We start from the raw sequence: 27359 nt of genomic DNA, 5'->3' as shown, positions 1-27359 counted from the left end.
CACAGCAGTCCCATGAAGAACTGCTTTGCAGACCTCTCCTGGCCCAGTAATCAAGAGATCAGGGGGAAGCAGGCCACTGAGCTTTGTTCTGAAAGCCAGTGTTCCCAGCTGTGGCTGTGAGGAAGTGGCCGCTGGTGTACACCGGCGTAGAGAGTCCAGACCTCCATATCTGGCTGCCAAGGAGAGCAGCAGAAGAGAAAGTGGGGGGCACATGAAGGGGACTCACACCTGGCCTCCATCTTTCCCTAGTACTGCATTCTCAAGATGGCTTCCTCTTCTAACACTGCTGACCCTGAGACTGGGGGACCAGCTGGAGGCCAGAGTTGCTGCGACTCTCCCCAAGCCTGACCCTTGCCGAGATCACACCCTTGCTTTGTTTTCTTCTTGCTCCACCCTGTCCATTGTCATCCCCCCAACACACACACACACACACACACACACACACACACACACACACACACACTCTGCTAGCCTTGGGGAAATTAATTCGCCTCTGGCTATCCTGGCCAAGAGCCTTCCAGCCATTTTGTGTGTATGTGAGGGGGTGGAGATGGCTGGCAGCTTTCCTGTCTTCCTCACACTCCTCAGCTCTTCAGCTTAGACCAAGAGGGGCCAGCCTCTTCACCTGCCCTTTGCCCAGCAACGTGCCGTCATGCCACACATGGACCACCCCACACCCTGCTCCACAAACCTCCCCCCACACACCAGCAGCCCTTTGGAATCTCCCCCTCCTTGTTTTACACACACACACACACACACACACACACACACACACACACACACACGGAGCCTCCTTGCCTCTGGGTAAACAACCTTGTCCTGGTCCTCCCTCAGCTCCTGGCTCTGTTCTGTGGAATGCAGCAGCTGGGAGGCTGCAGGCCATGGGACCCAGGCTAGTCTACTGCAGCTCCCCCCCCCCCCCCCGCCCCCCAGGGGAGGTAAGCTATCCTGGAATCTGGAGAGTCACTTCCTCTCTGAAACTTGGGTTTCCCATCTGCAAAGTGGGGACGATCATTCCCGCCAACTGTCTGGGAATACAAGAAAAGGAGGCAAAACCTCTGACCAGGATTCTGGGGACAGATGCCTCAGCCTGGAGCTTTGCTTTCCCTTGAAACCAATTCCTCCCTCCAGTCTGTTGTAGAAGGTGCTGGCCAGGCCTGGGTGTGGCCGTACAGAAATAAAAGTTGTCCTGGCAATACACAGGGTTTGTCAACATTTCCATCCTAACAGTTCCCAGTCCTGAGCCCTTCCCTTGGCCAATGGGGTCGTTCCAAACCTCTGGAAGGGAAAGGAGGCTATGTCCTTGAGGTCTCTGCTCCTCTCTGTGCCTGGTGCCTGAGACAGGGACTCACTGGTGAGCTAAATTCCCCTGGCACCACTGAAGTCATCCTCAGCACCAGGCAGAGATGACACAGGGATGGTACCCACCTCAGAGGTGGGGAGCACACTGCATTCTCTACACTAACCCCCCTCCCACTCCATCGTGGAGTCAGGCCTATGGCTCATACTTCACAGCGAATTGATCACACACTTAATTAGGCCAACAGGAGGAGGATGCCAAGGGAGACGGCAGGAAGGCTCTACAGACAAGCTCAGCTAAGGATCCACTTCCTGTCCCCTCTACCTTATGGCTTTATCTGCCAGCAGTGGATCTTGGGTGCTTATTTCTAAGTGTCCCTCCCAGAGGTAAGGGGATGAACTCTAATGACTAGCTTAGGCTGGAAGCCAGGGTGAGGGACTGTCAAGACCAAGGAGGCTCAGCCCTCTGAAGCGTGGTGGGGGAACCTGGGAACAACGTCTGAACCAACTCCAGGCTTGAGCTTTCTCCTCCCAGGGAGGCTTCCAGCTCCTCCAGGAGGGTCTCATTCTGTAGCACAGGCTGGCTTCAAACTTGTGACCCTCCTGCCCGAAGGCCGGAATTACAGGCACTGTTCCCAGTCCCACTATCGTGCGGCAACTGGAATGTCAGGTTCTGGCTGAACCTGGGGGCTCCCGACTGAGGTCCCATCACCTGCCCCCAACCTCTAACCCCTCAGGATCACTGCTCCAAGACTCAGAGTGTGCTTTGGGTATCCTGGAGAACCAATGGGAACCCATCTAGAAGCTGGCTGTCTCTTCAGGCTTGGACAAGGGGAAACTGAGACCTCTCTGGGACTGGGTTTACTCCATGCTTCCAGAATGCTGGGCCAATGTACTACCACCACTAACCTATATCCCCAGCCCACAAGTTTTTTTTTGTTTTAGGATTTTGTACTTATGTGTTTATATGTGTATATGCACGTACATTCATGTGTGTAGTTGTGACAGAGGTCAGAAGCCGGCATTAGATCCTCTGGAGCTGGAGTTACAGACAGTTGTGAGTCATCTATAGATGCAGGGAACCAAATTCCAGTCCTCTAAAAGAACAGTGAGGTCTCTTAACCACTGACTCATGATCTCTTCAGCCTCAACAGAAGGATTTTGGCTGGGGTGTGCTTCAGTTGGTAGAGTTCCTGCTTAGCATGCATTGGATGCACAGCCCAGCCAAAACCAGGCATTGAGGTGCACATCCGGTATATCAGAACTCGGGAGGTGAATACAGAAGGGTCCGAAGTTCAAGGCCGGCCTCAGCTATGAGACTCTTCCAGAATATAAACAAACAAACTCCAGAAAATGAAGAGGGCTGGAGAGATGGCTCGGTGGTTAAGAGCACACACTGCTCTTCTAGAGACCCAGGTTCGGTTCCCGGCACCCACATGGCAACTCACAACTGTTTGTAACCCCAGTCCCAAGGGGATCCAATGCCCTTTCCTGGCTCCTACTGGTACCACACCCATGTGCTGCGCAGCCATACACGCAAGCAAAACACCCACACACATAAAAATAAGTTGTTTTTTTTTAAATACAAAGGAATTTTGAGTCTCAAGAACAGCCCTCGTGAAATCAATTCTAGCCACCCCCACTGGTTCTCACAAGGTCATTTAATTCCTCTGTAAAAGGTAAGATGACATCCAAGACCCAATCATGGAGATGACAAGAGGAAACTCTGACCTGTCTTAGCAGTTCTCAGTGGAGGGAGGGGTTGCGGGGAGTAGCTTTCATCTGTCACCTGCCTCCCTGTGACCCAGCTGGCCTGCCTGGGTATGAAATGGGGCCTCATCCTTGGGCCTGGGGGTCCCTTCTGTGGCTGGCTTCTCCTGGTCACAGCAGCTGCTGTCTCGGTTCCACATCTCGTTCTCCTGCCGGAGCCTCTGGTTTTCAGTCCGGAGCCTCTCCACCTCAGCAGCCAGCTCTTCCACCTGTTGACAGGGTTGCCTGCCGGGGCGCCCCTGCAGCTGCTGGAGCCTCCGAGTTTCTTGCTCGGCCTGCGACAGCCGCCTCTCTAGATCCAGGTAGTCTCGCACCAGCTCCTGCTTGCTGAGGCCCTGCAGGCTCTCGGTGTGGTACCGCTCATAGGCCTCCGAGAAGTCCCTCTGCTGAAACTCCCCGTGAGCTCGGCCCTGCCCATCGCTGTCCCCTGCCTCGTTCTCCCCGCTGGAGCCTGGGTGCGATGGCCCGTGGAGCACGTCCAAGTCAGGCTCCTCCAGGTCTCGGTCGTTCATGAGGAACTGGGTGGTGTTGTAGGGAGCCAGGGGCTGGCCTTTGGCGAACATCTCCTCGCGGACCCGGGAGGCCCTCTGGCTCTGCCTCTCATCTCGCTGCTGCTTCTCGGCCCAGCTCAGCTCCAGGTAAGGCCGCCAATGCCGCTTGCGCTTTGACGGCCGCCTGCGGTGCTTCTTTCGGGCCAGCACCGCCTCCACCGAACAGGGCCGGGGGCTCTGGGTCCGAGAAGCCCTGCTGCTACAACCTGAGGCACCCCCAGCTGGAGCGACGCCTTCATCCTCCGAGTCAACCTCCTTTCCTGATGGCAGAAGCAGGGGACCTCGGAAGTCATGCGGCTCACTGGCTATCTGGGGGCTCGGCAGACCACCAGGGGTCTAGAGAGAGGAAGGACGGCGAGGGTGAGAGCCTTTCCCTGGGAGGAGAATCCTTCCCAGCCCACCCAGCCCCCTTCTCACACCTGCCTCAAGTGGTCACTCTCCAGTCCCTCACCCTCTTACAATTTACTTAGTTACCTGTCTCCCAGTGACTACTGCACTGTCACTGGTCAGTTCTTTTTCCTTTTTCTTTTTGACATAGCATCTCCATAGACCAGGTTGGCTTTGAACTCATTTGTGCAACCAAAATGACCTCGAACTTCTGATCTTCCTGCCTCCACCTCCCGAATGCTGGATTATAGACATATGCCGCCAAGCCTGGTTTATGCAGTGCTGGGGATCAAATCCAGGGTTTCACGCCTGCTGGGTAGCCGTGAACTGAGCATCCTCCTCCAGCTCATCACTGCCCATTTAAATGTCCAGAACCACACCAGACCTAGAGCAGGCATTCCACATGGACTATTCAAAGCAGAGCTAGGGAAGCTAGATGTGGGAGCCTACACCTGTAAATCCCAGCAGGAGGGGGTGGGGTGAAGCCAGGAGGATCAGGACCTCAAGCCAGGCTCAGGGACAGCCTGGGCTACCTCAACACCTTCACAGCTACCCACATTCAGATGGGATTTATACTTGGTTTAATGCTCTGCTCTCCTTGAAATTGAGGTCTTCCTAGTGTAACCCAGGCTAGCCTCAAACTCACCATCCTCCTGCCTCAGTCTCACAAGGAGCTGGGAGTAGTAACAGGTGTATGACACTAGAACTAGCTGTGAACTCAATAACTTTGTTGAAGCCAGAGTCCTAGACGTGGTCGGCAGGAGCAATGTCACGCAGATACATTCTCAGCCCTTTGACTTAGTTTTCCAGGCTGAACTTGAACTCATTCTGTTCCCAGGCAAGTCCTGAATTTATAATCCACCTGCCTCAGCCTCCAGAGTAGCTAGGATTATAAGCCTGTGTTACCAGGCCAGGGTCTGAACTTACTAACTTTGGAAAAGGGATTCTCTACCCCCTCCCCGAAAACTAGAGAACTAAACCTGCTTCCAGCTCTTTGCACGGCTGGTCCTTTCTATTTCCCGTTTCAGTTCTAATGCGGACTGTGAAGTGATGCTCCCCATGAAGACCCTATGGAAACTGCCCGCCTCCCTCCCTCCCTCCCTCCCCTCCCCAGCTACTCTATCATGCCACACAAGCAACATCACAGACAGCACCTAACACATTACTGTTTACTGTAAATCTTCATCCCCTGAGAATGTGCCATTCTGCCCTATGCTCAGTAAACATGAGTCTGTTTCTCTCTTTATGTGAGAAGCAGCAGAAGGTCCTAACCAAGGAGAGGTTGCGAGGAGATTCTGGAACTTTGAAGAGGTAGAGAAAGCATCTGTCAATCCCAGCACTTCTGGACGGAGCAAGGAGATCCCTCAGTTTGAGGCCAGCCTGTCAAGTCTGAGGCCAGCCAGGGCTATACTAGGAGACCTTGGGAGAGGGGAGGGGAGGGAAGAAGAGATGCCTTCCACAAAGGCATCTGCTTATCTGTGTGGTGAGGGTGGGAGTCCTGGGTGTTGGGGATAGCGAACAAATTACTCTAAGTTTGTGGTTTAGGAGATTTCTAATAATAACCACAGTCATGGGCATGCTGTTTTATACAGTACAAACGGCATCTGAGCAGGGGTCCCTTTTTAAAGTTTGATTACATTTACCTTCTTTGTGTGTGTACAGACACACTCTAATGACATGGCTGGAGTGTGTGTGTGTGTGTGTGTGTGTGTGTGTGTGTGTGTGTGTGTAGGTCAGAAGATAATATGGGAGTTGGTTTCCCCTTCCTACCATGTAGATCCTGGGGGTTGAACTCAGGTTGTCAGGCTTGGTGCAAGTATTTTACCTGCTGAGCCATCTTGCTGGCCTCTGAGTAGGAGGGGATTTTAGGGTTTACACTGGGGGACAAACTATTTGCAGCCTTTTAAGAGCAGGGGTATAGTATATGAATATATACAGGTGTTGATGGATTGTTTTTTTTGGGGAGGGTTGTTTGGGAAGCAGTCTCACTTGGTAGCCCAGGATAGCCTGGAACTCATTCTGTAGCCCAATCTGGTCTCCAAGCCTCAGCGTTCCTGCCCCAACCTCCTGAGTGCTGGGATTACACATATGCTGCCTGTCTTACTGTGTGGTTTAAAGACCCTAAGGGGATTTCGGGGGTGGAGAGATGTTATGAATTGCTTCTTGTGTTCCTTCACCTGCAGGAAGATCACCAGTCATAAGTGACTGGCCTCGTCCCACAGGTGGCTTGGGCCAACTAACATGATCTGTTGCCCATCCTAGAGAGACGAAGTACTGGACATACAAATACAGGATGGCTTATTTGTATGCTCACAATCATTTACCTGTTCCCAGCCCTCAGTCCCCTCGTGATTCTTGCCCCAAACCAGCTCTGTCCCTCAGCTTAACCTGCTGTCTCCATGCTGTCCCTCTACCGCCATGATCACTGTTTAAAGGAACCTCTGTAACCTGCATGAGTCACCCTCTCGTCCTCTCTGAACCTTCTAGCCTTGACATGCCATGAATTTCAAAGTCTAAGAAATCCTGGAAATGGCTAGGTAGGATGGGTCAAAAGCTTCTCTGAGCCAGGCATTATGACACACACATATAATGCCAGCACTTGGGAGGTGGAGGCAAGCAAATCTCTGAGTTCGAGGCCAGCCTGGTTTACAAAACCAGTTCCAGGACAGCCAAGGCTGTTACATAGAGAGACCCTGTCTCAAAACAAAACAAACAAACAAAAAAACCAGCAAACCGCACAGGGCTGAGATGTAGCTTAGGGATAAAGCCCTCTTCTAGCATTTGCAAGGTCCTGGGTTCAATCCCAGCAATGCAAAACCCACAACAACAAAACAGCTCTCTGAGTCGCGCCTCTCTATATTTTGGAAGCGTGGGTAATGAGAGAAGAGCATGAGCTGGGGCCCTGTGGGCTCCTGTCCAGCCCATAAAGTGCCATTTCCTGGGGGCTTTAGGATCTTTCTCCCCTCTGAGTTTTTCCTGCCTACCCCTCATCCCCTTTAGACCAAAAACTTTTTTCCTGTTTCATTCTTGGTTCTCAGCCTGGAAAAAGAAAAGTGCAAATATACAACCAAGTTATTTGACCTTGAAGTGACTTGTCATTAAGTGAGAGGCAAGGTTCTCTTACCAGAAGACACTGAGTTTAAACTGGAATTTTGCTGCTTATAGGCTGCACGATTCTGGAAAAGTTACTGCAGCCCTCAGAGCTTTAGCTTCTGACAATCGGAAGCGATTCCTACCTTGAAGGGCTTTTAGGAATTCATGAGATACCACTGAGTCACATTCTGGCCTACTTCCCAGAGCTCAGTGCAAGACTCATTTAAAACACTGGCTTTCTAGCTGGGTGTGGTGGTGCGGGCTGTAATTTCACCACTGGTAAGGCTAAAGCAAGAGTGTTGTTGCAAGTTCGAGGCCAGCTGGGGACACATAGAAAGACCCACCCCCACATCACAAACAACAGAAATAAAATAAAAGATACCGGTTTTCTAAATCTACCAGCACATTTGAAACAAAAAAAACTAAGATTTTGGCTTCTTTGACCCCATGTTTAGGGTTCTCAGATGGCTGGGAGGGGTGGGTACTTACCTTCGCCTTCTCCAGGGCTGCTGGTGAGTCTGTGTTAGAGCTGGCATGGTTCAGAGTGGCCATCTTCTCCTACTCTTTCAGTAGATGCTTTTAACTAGCATCACCTGCTTTGAACAACAACAGAAACCTAAGTCCTCGGGCAGAATCTGGTTGGTCAGGAATTGCTTGCCCGAGCAGCAGCAGCCATTTTGTGGCCCCAGACCTGCTCGCCCTCACTTTCAGAGGAAGGCCCCGAAGGCTGCTTCCACACCCTAGTTTTCACACCTCTAGCCAGCAAAGGGTCAAATGGGACAGAGAGACCATCTCCCTGATCCTGTTCCTCGGGCCCCAGGCCTCCATGCTCCTAACAAGTGAAGACCAGGCTGGCAGTTAGGAAGGTAGGCCTAAGATTTTCCCCCCTCGACAGTGAGGTAGAAGCTGCTTGGGGAAGCTGGGGGACAGGGTGAGTCTGCGGCTCCTGGAAGCCGGTCTTGACCGCCTTCAAGCTCTCCAGGCTGGGACCTGGACAGAACCTACAGGCTAAGTCTTTTTGTCTACAGGGCCTGGATGGCTACCCTCCTGCCTCAGGGGACGGGGAAATGGAGGACAGAAGTCTTCAGACTACATGCAGCTGCCAGGGAAAATCAAATGGGGTAAAAAATGGATTTCTTGGAAGAGGAGGAATAGTCATGGGAGGGAGGTTTTAGCAAAGGTGGGACTGACCTATTTGCTGTCAAGGGCTTAGTGTACACCACTACCTCTGTGTGTCTTTCTGTGCGACCGCCTGTCCATGAAATTCTCAACGCCTCAGCCCTACCTCTTGCTGCAGTAGCAGCAGCTCTGGCCAAGCCGCTCAGGCACTAAGATGGGGGGAGATGGGGGGGGGGGGGCGGACGAAGAGGACAGCCTGGCAGCGCAATGACTGCTGGGGGTTGTAGTTCTTCCCCGCTAGGAACGCTGCCCAGGATACCTTCACGCTCCCTTACGTCAATACCCGGACCCAGGCACGCCCAACCCCGTCTGCTTTTGCGTGGACCTCCCGCGCTCACCAGTCTCTCCTTTGATTGGGTCCCCCGTCTGTCAATCTCCCCACTTTTGTCAACAACTAGCCGTGCGGAAGCACAACTTAGACCCGCCCTGCCAGAACTCAATTAAAAGAGTTCATTGATGGCGTTAGTCTTCACCAGGGAGAAAAATAGGTCCGGCGGGGCGGGGCGGGGCTTGCGCGCGGAGGGATCCCTAGCTTTGAGGAAGGCGACGAGCAGCTCGGTGGCCGCCGCCGCCGCCATTTTGGGCTGGGAGGAGGCAGCGGAGGGACTCGCTGCGCAGTGAGAGCACCCCATGGGGGGTGGTCCGGGCGCGGGGAGAGGCCGGGCCGAGTGGGCTGCCCGAAGAGGCGGCTCCGGGAGACGGCGGGGAGTCGGGTCGGGGGCCGGGGAGGGTGAAGGTTGGTGTCTTCCCCGGCCGAGCCCCGTCCTCAAACCGTCCCGGCGGCCCCGCAGCCCCGCCGCCCCGCCCGTGAGAGCGGGGTTTTGGGGTGATTCCCGCGGTCCCAGCAGAGGAGAGGCCAAGGAGACGGCTTCCCCTTTGCTGTGCTTCCACCGGGACGCGGGTCCTGAGGCCAAGCTCTGCCCAGGCCTCTCCCCACCCCCACTCACTCCGGGGACGGCTGCGAGGCCCGGCGTGGCTAGATCCCCCCGTCCGGAGGACGAGGTGGGCGCGACGCCAGTCGGAGACCCTGGCTCGCAGGGACGGGCCGAGGTGGCCGCCCTGGCCTCCGGGGCTGGTCAGCTGGAGGCTCGGAGGGGCGCCCGGCCGGATCGCACCCACCTCTCCCCACCCCCATCCACCGAGTCCATCCCACCTCTCCGGGCTGCGAAAAGCAACAGCCCTCTAACTACTATAGCAACCACCACCTCCCCGGGGACCAGCTAGATCCGGGCACGTGGAAGGCTCGAGCTCAGTGCCTGGAAATCTCTTGAGCTCTCTTGCCCTCAAGCTTTCTCCCATCGAGCCCCTTACTCCCCCGATGGCCTGATCTCGAACGTCACTAGCCACTTTTGGAAACTCCTAAAGTGTGCTGCCCCACTTCAGAATTTTACAACAAAGGGATGGATGGGGTTCTGCCCTTTGCAGGGTTGGAACAGAAAAGAATTCAGAGTCACCACGGTCCAGTAATAGAAATGGAGTGGCCCATTTCGGATGCTTCAAAGACATCTGTTTGCGTTTTGAAATCCGAGCTGTAAACTTATGGGCGAAATAGCTATGCTCCAAGGGAAAAGCGAGCTAATTCCAGTGTGATCTCTGTAAGCCTACACAATGTCCCGTTGACAGTCTTGTTCCACAAACTAAAGAGGATTTTCTGTGCCAATGTTCCGTTGTTACTAGAGCCATACATATGTCCTGTAGATGTAGAAGGTACTTAAATAGAAAGGGCAGTTTTGATCTACTTTATGTATGATATATAGGATTTAGGGGAGACATTTCTTTGAAAGAATAAACTTAAAATTATAGCAGTGCCAGGGTTTCAACGGCTGGCATTTGATGTGATGTTCTCTTACTGACTCACAGATTCCTAGCGCTTTCCAGGCTACACCTTCAAATGATAGTTTTGTAGTTCAGCTGTCAGTTAAAATTGTGTCCAGGTAGGCTCTGGAGTAGGTGGTTAACTAGCCATTGGTATCTGTGGGCTCCCTGTATCGAATTTTACTGCTAGTTATAGAAGGTCTCATTCCTAGGCCTTTGCTTTAACAGTGGGACCCATGCAAGTTTCTTCCAAGTTGAAGAACTGCTCCCTGTATTAATAAAAAAGTCTTTCTGACTGGGTGTGGTGGATCTCTTACAAATTCGAGGCCAGCCTGGTCTACATAGAGAGTTCCAGGCCTGCCAGGGCTACATTGTGAGACTCATTTCAAAATAAAATAGTCTTATGTGATGACTTCATAGTTGAAACTAATTTCTCCCTGCGTCCCTCAGATGCTTTGAAGAAAAAAAAATCTTACAGCTCCCTCACAAACAAAAACTATCGTTCTTTTGTTTTTGTGAGATGTCTTACTCTAGCCCAGACTGGACTCAAACTCAGGGTATTCCTCCTGCCTCAGCTACATTAGTGCTGGAATTACAGGTGTGAGCTTCTATACCAGGCTGTTTTTCCCCTTGGACTTTCGAAACAGTTTCAGATAGCCCAGACTGACCCCGAACTCCTTGTGTAGTTTAAGCTGGCCTTGAACTTCCTTCCTCCACTTCCCAAGTTCTTGGATTATAGGCATGTGCCGCCACACCCAATATTATTTACTTTCTTTGTGTGTGTTCATGCACACATGTGGAGGTCAGAATTTGTGAGAGTCAGTTTTTCCATCACCTGTGTTCCTAGGGTGAGAACTCCTGTTGTCAGGCTTGGCAGCAAGGCCTGTACCCGGTGAGCTGTATTGCTGGCCTCCGAATGGGTCTGTCTTCAGGGTTTTGTTACTGTTGTTGTTATTGTGGTGGTTTGCTTGGTTTTTTCAGACAGGGTCTCTGTTTAGCCCAAGTTGGCCTGGAGCCATCTGTTTGAGCCCCTCAAATGTTCCCAGGTGTACACCACTGCTTCAATTGTGATTTAAGATTAAGACAGGGTTTCCTGGAGCCCTGCTGGCCTGGAACTCTTTGTAGCCAGGAATGACCTTTGAGCTCCTGGTCATCCTGCCTGTACTTCTGAGTGCTAAAATTACAGGAGTGTACCGTCATATACAATTTATGTGGTATTGGGGATTGAACCCAGAGCTTTGTGCATTCTAGGCAATCATACTTCCAACTGAGCTTTATCCCCATCCCCCATTAGAGTTCTTAATTCAAAATGTGAACTACATTTTTTTTTTTTTTTGAGACATGGCCATATTCTGTAGCCCAGGCTGACCTAGACCTCACTTCATAGACTTCAGTGGCCTTTTTTTTTTTAAATTGTAAATCAGGAGAAACAACATTTTATTTTACTTATTTGTTTATTTATTTATTTTGGTTTTTCGAGACAGGGTTTCTCATCTCACTCCGTAGACCAGGTTGGCCTCGAATTCACAAAGATCCACCTGGCTGTTCGGTGGCCTTAAATTCATAGCAGCCCACTTGTCTTAGCTAGGGTTCCAGGTGTCAGCCAAGTAGCTAAACACCTGTTTAAGAACTCACTGAAGCACCAGTGTACTGTTCATCCTGTAGTTCCATCTGTCATGTTCACTTTACCCTGATCAAGAAAAAATGAAGAGCCTGGTATGGTGGCTCATGCTAATCCCAGTACTTGGGAGGCAGAGGCAGGAGGATTATCCACAAATTGGAGGCTGACCTTGGCTATAGTTTTAGACTGTCTCCAAAAGAAAAGAAAAAAATGAAGCCAGGTGCTGGTGGCGCACACCTTTGATCCCAGCACTCTGGAGGCAGAGGCAGGTGGATCTCTGTGAGTTTGAGGCCAGCCTGGTCTACAGATTGAGTTCCAGGACAGCTAGGGCTGTTACACAGAGACACCCTCCCCCCCCCAAAAAAAAATAGGGGTGTAGTTCAGTGGAAGAGCATTTGGCTTAGCATGCACAGGAACAGAGAGTTGGAGTGGGGATGAGTTAGAGAAAGATGGCATTAACTTGGTAGGAGTCAAGTAGTCATAGGAGCTGAAAGGGGGCTTCGAGGTTATCTGTGGTTCTTTTGTCAAGAGTCTATTGGAGGAGGCCCCTAGACTCCTGTGATTCATCCTCCATTGTGAAGCAATCTAGTTAAACCTTTAGATGCTACTAAATGGCAATACTATACCAGGTGCAGAAATGTGTTACTCATTTATAGATGAAGGCTTAACCGTACTTAAGGATGACACATGAGCTTTTCCATTCCTTGATTTTAAATAGTTGGGAATGGCTGGGGGTGGTGGCTCATGCCTGTAATCCTTATACTCAGGAGGCTGAGGCAGGTGGTTGTCATATTGGACACCATTCTGAGCTGCAGTGAGACCCTATCTTAACAAACAAACAGTGGGAGGGAGAGACAGCTCTGCCTTTAAAGTATGTAAGCATGAAGGCCTGAGTTCAGTCCCCAGAACCCAAGTAAAAGAAGTTGCTAGGGGCCTGGAGCAATGCTCAGTAGTCTCGAGCACTTACTTCTCTTAGTGGACTGGGGCTCCAGTTCCGGGCCCTTTTCTGACCTCCCTGGGTACTAGGCATGCATGTGGAGCAAATACATCCATGCACACAAACACTCATAGACAAAAGAAAGATGCCAGGTGTGGTGGCCCATTTTTTTAATCCCAGCATTTTGGAGGCATAGGCATGCTGAACTCTTCTCCGCCCCCCCCCAAAAAAAAAAAAAAAAAAAAAAAAAAAAAAAAACAGGGTTTCTCTCTGTAGCTTTGGAACCTGTCCTGGAACTTGCTCTGTAGACCAGGCTGGCCCCGAACTCATAGAGATCCCCCTGCCTCTGCCTCCTGGGTGCTGGGATTAAAGGTGTGCGTTACCACTGCCCATCTTTAGGCTAATCTCTTGAGTTTGAGGCTAGCCTGGTCTACAAAGCAAGTTCTAGAACAGCTATGGCTACACAGAAGAAACCCAACTGGGGGTGGGGGATGCTAGGGAGTCAGGATCTCTGGTGTTTGCTGACCAGGCAAACCTGAGTGTACTTGGCTAGTTACAGACCAATAAGAAACCTTGTCTCAACTAAGTAAATAAGAATATGCCTGTGGGAGATGGCACCAAAGGTTGCCTCTGGAATCCGGGTGCTTGTGTATTCACATGCCCACACGCATGACCTGCATACACATACACAGAGTGAATACAGACAGTTCTCAGATAGAGCAGCGAGGCTCAGGAAGATCCTAAACGCCTCAGGCTCCTGATTCGAAATGGCAACCAGTGCTTCCCTCCCAGGCACTTCTAGTGACCACTCTCTGTACCTGTGCAGACGTCCCTTTCTGCTTCGAAATAGCTTCTTCAGAAGCCCTGAGGGGGTCCGGGAATGCAGCTCTGATGGCAGAGTGCTTGCCTAGCACACATGAGCCCATGTCCTTCCCCTCCCCACCAGTAAACTTATTAGCACATATATAGGACCTGCCTTACCAATACACCTGTGACGTACACCTAAGAGAAGCCATCTACGGAAACTGAGTAGAGTCAGTGTCTCATGGCACCAAAGCAGTTGTTACTATAAAGTAATTGATATTTTATATTTACCTGACTGGCCAGCTCCTAGAGACCAGTCACTCACTCTATAGGATTCATAGGCAGAAGTGGAAATGCTTCTCCAAATTACTCCTAGTTACCGATACTTGCTTCTGAAATATTTATGCTTCTGTGTGTAGTTCCCATGATCCACCCTTCCTTCCTTCCTTCCTTCCTTCCTTCCTTCCTTCCTTCCTTCCTTCCTTCCTTCCTTCCTTCCTTCCTTCCTTCCATCCATCCATCCATCCTTTTTTGATTGTTTATTTTTGAGACAGGGTCTCTGCATAGCCCTGGTTATCCTGGAATTCAATGTGTGGACCAGGCTGGCTATGAACTTAATATGTAGCCAAAGCTGAACTTGAAGTCTCAGTCCTTGCCCTGCCTTCCTGAGTGTTTAGGTTCCACGTGTACCACCATGTGGTTTTTTTCCTCTTTTTAGATTGTTTGAATGTTACTAGGCTAAGTGTACATTTATTAAGAACTAAAGGGAAGATGTTCCTTCCAGTCCCCAATTTGATATCTTGCTTTTGCCTGAAATTGTATTGACATTATCCAGGTATGCAGAATTACATGTTTATCGTGTCCTCTGGGAGCTGGAGAGGTGGCCTCAGTGGTGAAGAGCACAAAGTGCTCTTTTAGGGGGCCTAAGTTCATTTCCCAGCATCCACATCAGGTGGCTTACAACTGTTTTTCCTTCTGTCTCCAGGGAATCCAACACCTCTGGCCACTAAGAGCATTTGTACTCATGTTCACACACCCCTACACACAGACATTAAAAATAATAAATGGTTTTTCGAGACAGGGTTTCTCTGTGTAGCTTTGCGCCTTTCCTGGAACTCACTTGGTAGCCCAGGCTGGCCTCGAACTCACAGAGATCCGCCTGGCTCTGCCTCCCGAGTGCTGGAATCAAAGGCGTGCGCCACCACCGCCCGGCTAAAAATAATAAATCTTAAAAGAAGGCTTCAGAACTCCATTAATTTCCTCCTGTAGCCTTCTGGAGGCTAAAGCAAGTTCTGTTCATTAGCTTATTGGGGAGATGTTGGTCATTTCCCTCATATTCTTATATTTGAAGTACCCCAAAATTCTTACATTTTGCTTCATTGTAGAAGAGTTTTTTGTTTGTTTGGTTTGGTTTTGCCTTTTATTTTGTTTTTTTTAAGACAGGATCTCACTATGTAGCCCAGGCTGTCCTGGAACTCATTCTGTAGATCAGGCTGGCCTTGAGATCCACCTGCCTCTGCCTCCCAGTGCCATGGTTTTAAGACAGGGTCTCACTATGTAGCCCTGTCTGGCATGGATCACAGAGATTTGCCGGCCTCTTCCAAGTGGCTGGGATTCAGGAATAGATTTTGTTCATTGCAGACCAGTAGCGGTGTGTATGTGCTGGGGAGATGAATTAGTGGTTAAGAGCTCTTGCAGAGGACCCCGGGTCAGTTCTTAGCACCCACACAGTGGCTCATAACTGTGTGGGACTCCAGTTCCAGGTGATCCAACACACTCTTGACCTCCTCAGGCACCAGGCATGCACATGGTGCATACACATAAATGTAGGTAAAACACTTATATAAATTAAAATTTCAAAAATAGAGATGGGCTTGGTGGAGCATACCTTTAATTCTAGCACTCAAGAGTCAGAGGCAAGTATATCTGAGAATTCAAGGCCAATTTGGTCTACATATTGAGGTCCAAGCTAGTCAAAGCTACATAGTGAGACCTATCTCAAACAAAACAGGGACAGGGGCTAGATGTGGTGTCAAACAGCTGTAATTCTAATTCAAGGCCAGCTGTGGCTACAGAGTGAGTTTGAACCCAGCTTGGGTTACATGAGATCGTGTCACAGCAGAACTAGATTTTATATATATGTATGTGTGTGTGTGTATGTACATACATGTATGTGTATATATATATGTGTATATATATGTGTGTATATGTAGACATATATGGATAGAGATAGATAGATATGTATGTATGTATGTATGTATGTATATGACTTCTGAGGAGACCTTAAAATCCCCTTCCGAATTTTTACTTGTGTGTGTGTGTGGTGTATGCATGTGTGCGAATATGCATGCAGAGGCCATAGAGGTCAGGTGCCTTCCTCTTTTGCTTTATTCCTTATCTTTTGAGACAGAATCTCACTGGTTGGCCAGCAAGCTCTGGGGAGTGAAAGTCAGGTTCTCATGTTTGAGGATCAACCACTTTACCACTGAGCCATCTCCCCAAACCCTGAATTTTTGCTATTCCTGAAGAAACAGTTTAAGGTAGGTGTGGTTTGTACTCCCAACCCTTGGAAGGCCAACGAAGGAGGATTGCTGAGAGTTCAGTGTCAGCCTGAGCCACACAGCACATTAAGGCCAGCTCGTGTCACAGTGAGACTCTCTGTTTTTGTTGTTTTGAAACAGGGTCTCTCTGTACAGCCCTGGTTCTCCTGGTACTTGATAGTAGACCAGGCTGCCCTGGAACTCACAGCTGTCCATCTACCTGCTGGAATTAATGTATGCACCATCTTATTCTTGTTCAGCACAGTGACTCTTCAAAAAGTAAATAAATAAAGCCAGCGGCACTGCTTTTGGGAACTGGAAAACTCACACTAGATTTTCAAGACTTACTACCAGCGTCCTGTAACAGCTCGCCTTTTGAGTTTTGTTGACGTGGAACGGTTTGTTGTAGAATCAGAGTTACTGTTCATGTTGTTAGATAATTTTTTCATAATTGAATCTCCTCTTTATAAGTAAAACTCAAGAAAAAGTTTATTAAAGTAGTTTTGTTTTTCTGAGACAGAGTCTAGTGTAGACCCGGCTGACTTTAAACTAGGTAATTGAGGATGACCTTGAACTCCAGATCCTGCCTCCATTTACAATTCCAAGCACTTAAATTAAAGGTATACCACCATGCCCTGTTTGTAGGTTGATGAGTGTCCTAGGGATTGAACCCTGTATGTTCTACATACTGAACTACCCCCCCCCCCAGCTCTTGGGAGATTTATAAGAGCTAAGTTAATCGATCTGTCTAAAACAGCCTTTGTTTCTTCAATAAGAACCCAAAGGTGCTGGGTATAGTGGCACATGCCTTTAATTCCAGCACTTGGGTGGCAGGTGGCAGGTGAATCTCTGTGAGTTCAGGCCAGCCTGGTCCACAGAGCAAGTTCCAGAACATCCAGGACTACACAGGGAACCCTGTCTCCAAAAAAAAAAAAAAAAAAAAAAAAAAAAAGTTTTTCTGAGTTAGTTGTAATGTATACCAGTCTACTGGGGAGGCTGAGGTAGGACATGGCTGGAACCTAGAAATTGAGACCAACCTGGACAACATAATGAGACCTGGTCACAATAAAATAATAAATAGCTGTGTGTGGTGGTGCTGCCTATAATCCCAGCACTCTGGAGACCTACAGAGAGGTGAATCACTGCAAGTTCAAGTATAGTTTGGTCTACATAGTTGTTCAGGCCAGCAGCAAGGGCTACATAGCAAGACCCTCTCCCAAAAAACCAAATAAATAGGATTAAATTTGAAAATATTTCTGAGTGGTGGTACAAACCTCTTATCCCAGAGTTCAGTAGTCTAAGGCAGGGGAGTTACAAATTCGGCCTATATAGCAAGACTCTCAAAAATAAATGTAAGTATTAGGGTCCAGTGAGATAGCTCAGTGGCTTTCACTGACTGTGGCTACCACCAAACCTGATGACCTAAGTTGGATCCTCAGGACTTGCATGGTGGAAGGACAGGACACCTGGTCCACAAGTTGTCTTCTGACCTTCACTCGAACGGTGTGATATGCTTACACATACAACTAGGAGGCCTGGAGAGTGGCTGAGTACTTACTGGAACTCGCTGCCGTTGCTGAGGACCTAGGTTTGGTTCCCAGCACCCACATGCCAGCACACAACACCTGTCTGTAATCTGGATCCAATACTTTCTTCTGGCCTCTGGACACCAGGTAGGCTTGTAGTGCACTTACATACATGCAGGCACACATACACATAAAAATAAATCTTTCAAAAATAAAAACAATACATTACTTTTCTTTCTTTTTTTTTTTTTGTTTTTTTTTTTTTTTGTTGTTTTTTTGTTTTTCAAGACAGGGTTTCTCTGTGTAGCTTTGCACCTTTCCTGGGACTCACTTGGTAGCCCAGGCTGGCCTTGAGCTCACAGAGATCCACCTGCCTCTGCCTCCCGAGTGCTGGGATTAAAGGCATGCGCCACCACTGCCCGGCTTACTTTTCATTTCTTACACACCAGAAATTTGTATTTTGTGTGAGAGTATCGTGGAATTTTATTTCGGTCATGGTATGTAAATGTGCAGTTACTCCCTTCAGGAAAACAGCCAGTGCTAAGTCTGCTGGCTTATGCCTGTAACCTCAGCATTCAGAAGGCTGAGGCAGGATTGTCCTGGTTTTGAGGCTAGCCTTGGGGTAGAGTAAGACTGCATCTCACAATAGTGACAAAAGCCAGCCGGGCCGTGGTGGTGGTGCACACCTTTAATCCCAGCACTAGGGAGGCAGAGCTAAGTGGATCTTCGTGAGTTCGAGGCCAGCCAGGTCTACAGAGCAAGATCCAGGACAGGCACCAAAACTACACAGAGAAACCCTGTCTCGAACCCCCGCCCCCTCAAAAAAAAAAATAGTGACAAAAGCCCACAAATTCAAGTGCACTTCAGGATCTCCATATAAGTACTTTTATCAATTATAGTCAGTTTTTGACCACACTGGGAATATTTGTCAAACATTAGGTATGTAAGTAGGTTAGGGCAACATATGTAGGTGTTTAGAATTACCTAGAGTTCTGTTTTGGTTTTTGTTTGTTTGTTTTTTTTTGTTTTGTTTTTGTTTTTTGAGACAGGGTTTCTCTGTGTAGCCCTGGCTGTCCTAAAACTCACTTTGTAGACCAGGCTGGCCTTGAATTCATAGAGACTGCCTGCCTCTGCTGCCTGGCTGGGTTTTGGTTTTATTATGTAGACCAGGCTGGTTTTGAACTCACAGATATCTTCCTGCCTCTGCCTCTGCCTCTGCCTCTGCCTCTGGAGTACGGAGTATTGGGATTAATGTTTGGTTTCATATAGCAATCCTTTGATAAAAATTTTAAAAAGACAATATTTTTATTAATTTCATGCATGCATTCAGTGTTGTAATTTGATCAGTTTCCTCTAACTCCTCCCAGATCTACCATACCAACTCTCAATGATTGATTGATTGATTGATTTGTTGTAGCCTGCTGATTCCAGTTTGTACTCCCATGTGCACATCCATTGGGGCATGGTGGACCTGCTAGGGGCCACATCCCTAGACAAACAAACAAAAATGCCAATCCTCCCTCCTCAGTATGGGGTGGGGGGGTTCATCCTTTGTCCCTTTGTGCTGGAATGTTGACCCCTTGATTTTCTGAAGGTGCACTATTAGGTTGTAGGGGTTTTGTTCTGCTTTTAGATTCTGTGGAGTCCTTTTGTTTTTCTGCCTCCTGTGTCCCCAGACCTGGAGATCAAAACCAGAGTCTTGGTGCAGGCTAGGCAGGCACTCTGCCACTGAGCTGCACCACCCCAGCACGGTGTCTCTAACTTTGAAGTCATTAGGGTAAAGTATGGATTGGTTTTCGTTTTGATGATGCTGAGTATTGATCCCAGTGCTAGTCAAGTGCTCCAGCTGCTCTGTCACTGAACTACATCACAAAGCCATGGTTTTAGGAGATAAGCTTCTACTATATAGCTCAGACTGGCTTCAGACTCTTCTATTTTCCAAGTGTTGGACTGTAGGTGTGCAAATAATATACCTGGCTTTAAAGTGTGTTTATTCATATTTTCCCCAAGTGAAGGATTTTTTATTCTGGGTGAAGTGGAAAGTAAACCACTGATCAAATATGCAACTGTTGTGTTCTTGAGAGAGCCAATAACGATTGCTAGAATTGACAAGTGCAGGCCCCCACACCTGACTTTTTTATGTGGGTTCAGGGAACAAACTCAGGTTCTCAAGCTTTCATGGCAATCGGTTTACCAAGTTAGCTATGTCCCCTGCCCCCTCCCCCTTTTATTACTTTGAGACAGGGTCTCACATAACCAGCCCAGGCTGGCCTAGAACTTGCTATGTAGAGGACAGTGACTTTGAAATTCTGATCTTCCTGTTTCTACTTCCTGAATGGTGGGATTACAGGCATGAGTACGTGCCTGGGTTATCAAACTCCGGACCATGTACATGATAGGGAACCACTGTGCCAACTGAACTACATTATATTCCCAGGCCATTACTTAAGAAAAAATCTAACAGGGCGGTGGTGGCGCACGCCTTTGATCCCAGCACTCGGGAGGCAGAGCCAGGCGGATCTCTGTGAGTTCAAGGCCAGCCTGGTCTACAAAGCGAGTTCCAGGAAAGGTGCAAAGCTACACAGAGAAACCCTGTCTCGAAAAACCAAAGAGAGAGAGAGAGAGAGAGAGAGAGAGAGAGAGAGAGAGAGAGAGAGAGAGAGAGAGAGAGAGAGAGAGAGAGAGAGAATATATATCTATTTTTTGGATCTAAATCACTCTTGAGTTCTCTGGGTCTGTCCCCTAAAACCCTGAAATCAAAAGGATTCTACCTCTTAGTGGTCTCTATGTTTTTGACTGGCCCAGGAAAAGTTCTGTCTACCTGTCAGTCTGGGAAGCAATCTCCTCTCATTTACAGCCATAGTACAAGGAAAGGAACAAGCGGAAACTGTTCACTTGTAAGCCAGTGAACAGTTTCTGAGCAGCTGTTAAAATGCTTGGCAAAAGACTTGCATGAAAGGTTGGGGTGTGTGGGGGGTGGGGTGGAGGATCATTTGTCATCACAACCCTGTTACTACAGGCAACTCATCGTCTTCTCTGCTGGAAGAGCAATAGTCTCTGTTTCAATCTAGGAAGTTGATAGAAGAGTTTTATGTTAACATTTATCATCCCAAGAACATAGAAAAATGTTAGTGCCTTTGAAATATTGAGACAGAAATTTGCATAACCCAAGTGAAGTAGAATAATTTAGAGATACTTAAAACTAAGTATTTGTGTATTATTAAAAACTGGATTGTTTTGCCTCCTCAAAGTAGGATGTACACCTTTTCCTAATGATAAATGCATTTAAGGTCTTCCCAGAGTGGATTCTGGACATACCTTGTTTCTAGTAGTAGGAGAGATAGGTTGTTTCTAGTAAATCTTTCTTAGGAAAATGATCTCAAATCAGAGGTTCTCACTGCTACATCCTACTGTGGTGCAGTCAAAATGAGGCATGGCTTTGCATGGTAAAGCCAGAGGGCACTGTTGCTGCTTTCTCCCAGACAGCCAGTTTTCTAGGGCTGCTGCATGATGTCATAGAAGAAAAAATGAAAAACACGAAGAAAACTATTTCAAAATAAATATTTAATGCAATCTTTAGGTCAAAGAAAAATTGGTTTTTACAGTTTCTGCAGTGAACCACCTGCCAGGATAGGACCAGCACAGTCTGGTTTTAAAGACCCCCATTTCCTCCTACTGGCACAGTTCCCCTTGATTTATTGATTTGTATACGCTGCTTATGCACCACAAGGAGCATTTCATTCTTGAAATTTCCATCACCTCCACTGTTGCCAATTTAGCTGCCTGAACAGGCAGAGAAGGGCGCCCCCCACCCTGTGCAGGGGTTCTTGACCACCAAGGAACTGGGCAACCTCATGAGTCTCTGGAACCCGTGGGTGTGTGTGAATATATATCTCACAAGACTACATAAATTATGAGGTCTGTGGACCCCCAAGCCTCCCCTGTGGTTTTTAAGGCTACAGGTTAAGGAACCGGTGTGCTAATAACTTGAGCAATACAATGGCCCTAGGGAACTGACACAGGTCAGGTGAGGGGGTTGGATTAACTATACTGACAAAGAACAATGGGTGAATTTACAATTTTTGACTCTGTGGTAGGAATTAGTTCTCAGAGCCTTCCTCCATTTTCAAGAGAAGTACCTAACCTAGGCAGCTGTGGATTGAGAATATCCGCTGTCCTGGTAACATGCAGGGTTTCTGTCCATCACCTAACCCAGCCCTCTCACGAACCAGCTTTACTTGGAGAAACGGGCATTTCAAATTTCAGGTTGATTCTAATGGAAAGGTCAGCTTTTCTTAAAGAGAAAAGTACTTAAGTAGTGGAGACCGAAGCTAAGTCCTCGGATCACTTAGCCATTTCAAGACCAGTATTCTGTCTCTAACATGTTAATAGAGAGTTGCCCCACAAGTTTTATCTCCTGCTTGTACTAAGAAAGCAAGTTTACCAGGAGCTTCACCTAGGCATCCAGGGACTCCTAGCATTATTGGAGTGCGGGGGGGGGGGGGGGGGGGGGGGGGGGGAGGGCTTAGAAAGGAAGCCAGTATTACTGAAAACTTGACATGTAGAGATGAAATGATTCTTTCAGTTATCTAACAAATTGCTAAGTTAGGTTTATACTTTTGCTAGCACACTTCTGAAAGGCCATCAAGGGGCAGATGCTAAGTTCTGCCTGTAGCTACTTTCTTTACCCCCAAATACCCAGCAACTGGTTAATTAAGAAAGAAAAGGTATTAGGAAGCAAGCACACTTAAGTACTGAAGATAAAACTGAGTGTATTTTACCTGAACTGTATTTTGAAGTATATTAAAACCATTGGGGGGGGGGGCAAACAATTTCTTCAAGTCTTTTTGCAAACTGATAAATTTAACTCTTAACCCTCCTCAAAAGTACAATCACACAATCAGCACGATTTTGAATCTCTAAGAAATCACACTGAAACTGTTACATTTACAAACATTAAATTTATTATAACTAGAATGACTGCAATGGGTCTCAGATTTGGCCACCTCATAGCTCCGCTTAAGGAGGGGATTTTTTTTTTAACAGAAAAATGCATTATAACTTGGTCAAATTACTTGCACATTAAGAAACAACGTCTAAGGAGGAAAACAAGAAAAGCAACCCTTCAGTTTCACATAATTAAAGAACAGGAGAAAGCACACAAGCAACATCATAGCTAAATTTACCAAACCAAAGCCAGGGGGATTTTCTCTTCTGATTATGTGTCATAAAAAGGTCCGCTGTCTTATATACACATGTATATAATGTTACATTCCAGCACTGTAAAAAGTCCCCTTTGCCCCCTCCCCCCAAAAGTTTTCAGTCTAGTCGCCGAACTTGGAGAGCGGCGCTCGCTCCTGCTGCTGCCGGTGCAGTTCGTTCTCGGTCAGCAGCTGGAGGTTCTCGGCGCGCAGCCGGTCCAGCTCCAGCTCCAGCTCCCGCACTCGCGCGTCGACGCCACCCAGCCGCTTGCTTTCCAGCCGCAGCCGGTTATTTTCGTCCTCCTTGCGCGAGAGGCACTTCTCCAGCTCCAGGTACTCTTTGATGAGCTCCTGCTTGCTCATGTTCTGCAGGCTCTCGGCGTGGTACCGTTCGTACGTCTCCGAGAAGTCCCGCTGAAGAAACTCGCTGCCGTCCCCTCCCATGCCATCGCTGCCCCCGTCCTCCTCACCAGCTTCTTCCACAAAGTCCTCATCGCTGGTGTCGTCGGATTTGGCGGCTGCCCGCTTTGGGTAGAGGCCGGTTTTGAGGTCAGGCTCCTCCTGATCGTGGTCATCCATGAGGAACTGCGTGGTGTTATAGGGCGCGACCGGCTGGCCCTTTGCGAACATCTCAGCTCGAACCCGCGAGGCTCGCAGGCTCTGCTTCTCGTCGAACTTTTTCTTCTCTTCCCAGGTCAGCTTGTAGTACGGCTTCCAATGCCGCTTCTTCTTGGAGGGCCGTCTCCGATGTTTTTTCTTGCCCAGCTGTCTCTGCTGCTGTCCCCATGCTTCCTCGCCTCCAGCGGCAGGAGCCCCCAACTTGGTGGCCTCCGAGTCATGACCTGGCAGGACAAGGGGCATCGCTTCCCCCTCCACCGACGGGGAGGCACCGCCAGTAGATAGGTCCTCCCCATTCTGGCCCTTCTCGCCCGTTTCCAGGCAGCTCGATTCTGAACAGTCATTGGTCTGCAGGGGGGGCGGCTGGAGCTTCAGGCCCCCCTCTCCCTCCTTCCCCGGACGGCCGCCGGACTGCGGGGACGCTCTCGATTGCCACCTACTGTCCTCCTTGGGCACCCGTTCCTCCGCGCCTGGGGGGCGCTCAGAGTTCTGCTCCTCATGGACAACAGCAGCACCTGTACAGTTGCTAGTTTGAGGCTGGTGTTGATGTTCTGACAAGAGTGGCTCGGCCATGGCTTAGTAGAGTCCTCTTCTGGAAGTTTGAGGAATTTTGGCTCAAGGAAAAAGACGTTTCTCTTTCTTTTCAGAAAATGTCCAACAAAGTCCTCTTCGGCCGGTAATGACTGCAGTGACGCCTCTCGTCCGTCTTGTCAGCAAACTCCAATCGCAACTTGGAGTTAAGTCAGTAAAGGGTTAAGCGCTCACAAGCGTGGCCAACTAGCAGGTCCAAGGGGGTGCAGCGGCAGGCACACAGTACGTAATGTTCGGAGGGGTGGGCTTCACGCCTCCCCGCCGAGCGCTCCCACGATGGAGGAGTTGGCAAGGAGATGAGGTTTAAGTCCAATGGGTTAAACCCAGCCCCGAAGGGGTTAAAACTACCCGATGACGCTGCCTCCGAGGGGCCGAATCCACAAAGGGTTAAATCCCCTGCCGCAGAGCCCACAAGGGGTTAAAGTCCCAGAGCTACCTCCTCCCACTTCCACGGGTGTCGCTCCAACCCGAGCTCCCAGTTCCCCAGGCCGGGCCAGAGCCTTAGCCGAGGACAGACAAACTCATCTCCCCTCTGGCTCGATGCTCCGCTCAGTTCTCCTCCGCCTCCTCCTCCTCTTTTCCTCCCTCCCTCCCTCCCCCTTCAGACAGCTCTTCTTCCGCCTCCTCCTCCGGCTTCCCCTCCCAACCTGACTTTCCACCTGCCAACTTCCAACTGCTGTCTCCTAGCCCTCGGCGCCTCTTATATATAGAAGCCCGCTGGCCCCGCCCGTGCGCATGCGTAACGGAGTCCCCGAGCGGGGCCGCCGGGAGCCGTAGTCCGCTCCTTTCGGACCCGCCGTCCACGCGCGCCGTGCAACGTAGCCAATCGCGGGCCGCGTAGGGGGCGTCTCCCGGGCCGCCGCCTCCCATCGCTTCGCGGCCGCTGAAGAAACGTGAGCGGTCATTGGGCGAGAGTTATTCGTCTCTCTGCGGAGGGAGGGCCAATCGCGGAGGAGATGGGGCGGGTTCTGGACCGTACCATTGTGCTTCAGGAACACGAGGAGATTCCAAGACCTTTGGGAGCCTGGACGGAATATTTTTATTAAAAGGTGCGATTCAAAGACCGCTGTCGTGTTCCGTTCTCGGCGGAGAGGTTCTGATGCTCGCAAACGGTTTTCGTCTAGTGCAGAAATGGTTTGTCCCTAAAAAGTAGTCCCTGAAGTGTGAAGGAGGATTACATCCTATAAAGAGAGATATTAGTCCCGATTACTGACATCGGGTTCTTAAAATCACAATAATGTCTCTCAGGCAGGTGACGAGCTCCTGGGAGAGCGATAAGCGGAAGGATATTGTGGACAAATATTTATTAAAAAAACCGAAAAGCGCATGAAGAAGTAAACAAATGAAGAATTAAGAAGTGCCGCCTTAAAGGGACAGTGTGACGGGCTGTCGTGCATCAGCCTCCGACTAGGCCTCGGGAGAGGAGAGGGCGGGTTCGAGTCCTGAGTGACGTCGGCCCCCAGGCACCCTCGGGACCCTTGGGTGAGAACAGCCACCCTGGCCGAGAGCCTTCTGCACACCGGAGGTGACAGCAAAATGGTCATCCGCGGCCTTGCCTTTCGCCTGAGCCCACCGAAAGCGCGTGGTGGGGGTGAAGGACTCGCCCCGAACCCGGGACCCGGCCGAAGAAAATGGCTTCCTCCGGGGCCCTGGGGCGCCCCTGGGCCCGCACTCCTTTCCCCAGCAGCGACAGGAGTGAGGGCCTGTTGATGCACGTCTCTGCGGGGAGGGACCCAGAGTCAGTGCGCTTCCGGAAGAAGCGGGGGTGTTGTCCAGAGATGAGCCGGGGAGAGGGCTTCGAGGAGGCCCGGAGGCCGTCCCTGAAAACGGTGGCCGGGCCCGGGGACGTAGGGCAGAGTGGGGGTGAAGTGGGGGTCCTGTGCCCCCCTAAGAGGAGTTCGGGCTCTGATCTCCCACTCCAAGGACCCCGAAAACTCTCTTTCATCCCCTTGGCGTAATTACCGCTTCTCCTTTGCTGGAGTACCCAGTGACCCATGCTTCTTTTTCTTCTCGCATTCCAGCCGTGATTCAGTGAGGCTGTACGCACAGAACTATTTGACCACCACAGCCATGTGAGACAGGCCAGGATTTAGCCTCCATTTTAGATATAAGAAAGCTCCAAGACTTGGAGAAATAAAGTGACTTATCCAAGGTCACCCGACAATTAAATGGCAGATCAAACTAGAGCTCGTGTCTTCCTGACACTCAATACCATTTATTTTTGTCAGAAACACAAAATCCAAGGTCTGGAAAGCTGGCTCAGCAGTTAAGAGCCCTGGCACCCCACATGGTGGCTCACAACTGTCTCCAGATCCAGGGGATCTGATGCCCTCCATGAGCACCAGGCACGTACATGGTTCACACATACACGCAGTGGGGGTGGGGGGAACCTCAGATACATAAAATAATAGAAATAACTTAAAAACAAAACACAAAATCCTTTCCCCCACCCCCTCAGGAGCTCTGGATTGTTTCTTTTTATTTCCAGCAACTTCAAATGGTTGCAAACAATGCATATGGCAGGCATTTGTTGGGGCAAACAAGATAGGTTTTGAGTTTCAAGTTGCTCAGACTACACTAAGAAACCCAACCACAACGAGCCAAAATGGCAAGTAAAGGAAATCTATGTTGCAACTTTGTGAGCCAAGCTGCTTGGGACTTGGGACCTTGTGGACAGGTGGTGTGGAGCAATTGAAGTAGCATGAAGGACATTTTACTTTGTCTTTGGTATATAGTGTGGTCTTTCCTGAGACTCAGACCCTCCTGCCTCAGCCTCCACAGTAATTGCAACTATAGGTTCACGTCACCGTCCGGGTTAAAGGCTTTTTATAAAGACTAAAAGGATTTAGGAACTTCAGAGTGATGATGGGGGTGTGGGGGAGGGGAGGAGCAGTCTGTCTCCAAGGGGAAAGCAAGCAGGAATGCCCCCCCGGGACACTCAGATGTTTTGAAAACTACCATTCTAGCTCGTTTTCCTTGTACTTCCAGAAACTCATGTCTGTCTGAAAATCCTGCCTTTCTCTGTCTTCATCCATTACTTAGGAGGCACCAGGGACAAAGAACAGAGAAGAAAAAGGGAAATGGGGGGCTGGAGAGATGGCTCAGCGGTTAAGAGCACTGCTTGTTCTTCCAGAGGTCCTGAGTTCAATTTCCAGCAACCACATGGTGGCTTAAAACTACCTGTAATGAAATCGGTTACCCTCTTCTGGTCTGCAGATAGAGCACTGTATACATAATAAATAAATAAATTTAAAAAAAAAAAAAAAAAAAGGGAAATGGGATGTGGCAGAAGATGGCTCAGTAGTTAAGAGCAGAGCACTTGTTCTTGCAGAGGACCCAGGCTCAGTTCCTAACACCATGTGGCAGTTCACAACTCTAAGTCCAGTTCCGGGGGATCTGGTGTTCTCTGCTGACCTCCACAGTGCCA

At 49.4% G+C, this 27359-nt stretch overlaps 2 protein-coding genes across 8 annotated transcripts; both read right to left on the bottom strand.

Moving 5' to 3' along the window:
* Positions 1 to 2940: 2940 nt before the first annotated feature.
* On the bottom strand, positions 2941 to 9352 carry Hexim2 (HEXIM P-TEFb complex subunit 2). Of its 7 annotated transcripts, none has more exons than XM_076543467.1 (3): positions 9227 to 9352; positions 7590 to 7693; positions 2941 to 3956 (listed from the first exon to the last, which is right to left on the bottom strand). In XM_076543467.1, the coding sequence occupies exons 2-3, from the start codon at positions 7650 to 7652 to the stop codon at positions 3078 to 3080; spliced, it is 942 nt and encodes a 313-aa protein (XP_076399582.1). In that variant the 5' UTR covers positions 7653 to 7693; positions 9227 to 9352; the 3' UTR covers positions 2941 to 3077. The 7 variants fall into 7 exon arrangements, with proteins under 7 accessions (XP_076399582.1, XP_076399579.1, XP_015850611.1 ...); XM_076543464.1 differs by lacking the exon at positions 9227 to 9352 and adding an exon at positions 8292 to 8581; XM_015995125.3 differs by lacking the exon at positions 9227 to 9352 and adding an exon at positions 8292 to 8536 and having other exon boundaries at positions 7590 to 7696.
* A 13111-nt stretch (positions 9353 to 22463) lies between these two features.
* On the bottom strand, positions 22464 to 24602 carry Hexim1 (HEXIM P-TEFb complex subunit 1). Its single transcript, XM_006970567.4, has one exon. It carries the CDS (start codon positions 23912 to 23914, stop codon positions 22847 to 22849), a length of 1068 nt encoding a protein of 355 aa, XP_006970629.1. The 5' UTR covers positions 23915 to 24602; the 3' UTR covers positions 22464 to 22846.
* Between the last annotated feature and the right edge of the window lie 2757 nt (positions 24603 to 27359).

The sequence above is a fragment of the Peromyscus maniculatus genome, chromosome 8 (genome assembly GCF_049852395.1).
Source record: "Peromyscus maniculatus bairdii isolate BWxNUB_F1_BW_parent chromosome 8, HU_Pman_BW_mat_3.1, whole genome shotgun sequence".
Taxonomy (NCBI): domain Eukaryota; kingdom Metazoa; phylum Chordata; class Mammalia; order Rodentia; family Cricetidae; genus Peromyscus; species Peromyscus maniculatus.
Note: the sequence above shows the minus strand (reverse complement) of the source record. Positions and strands in the feature narration are given on the sequence as shown.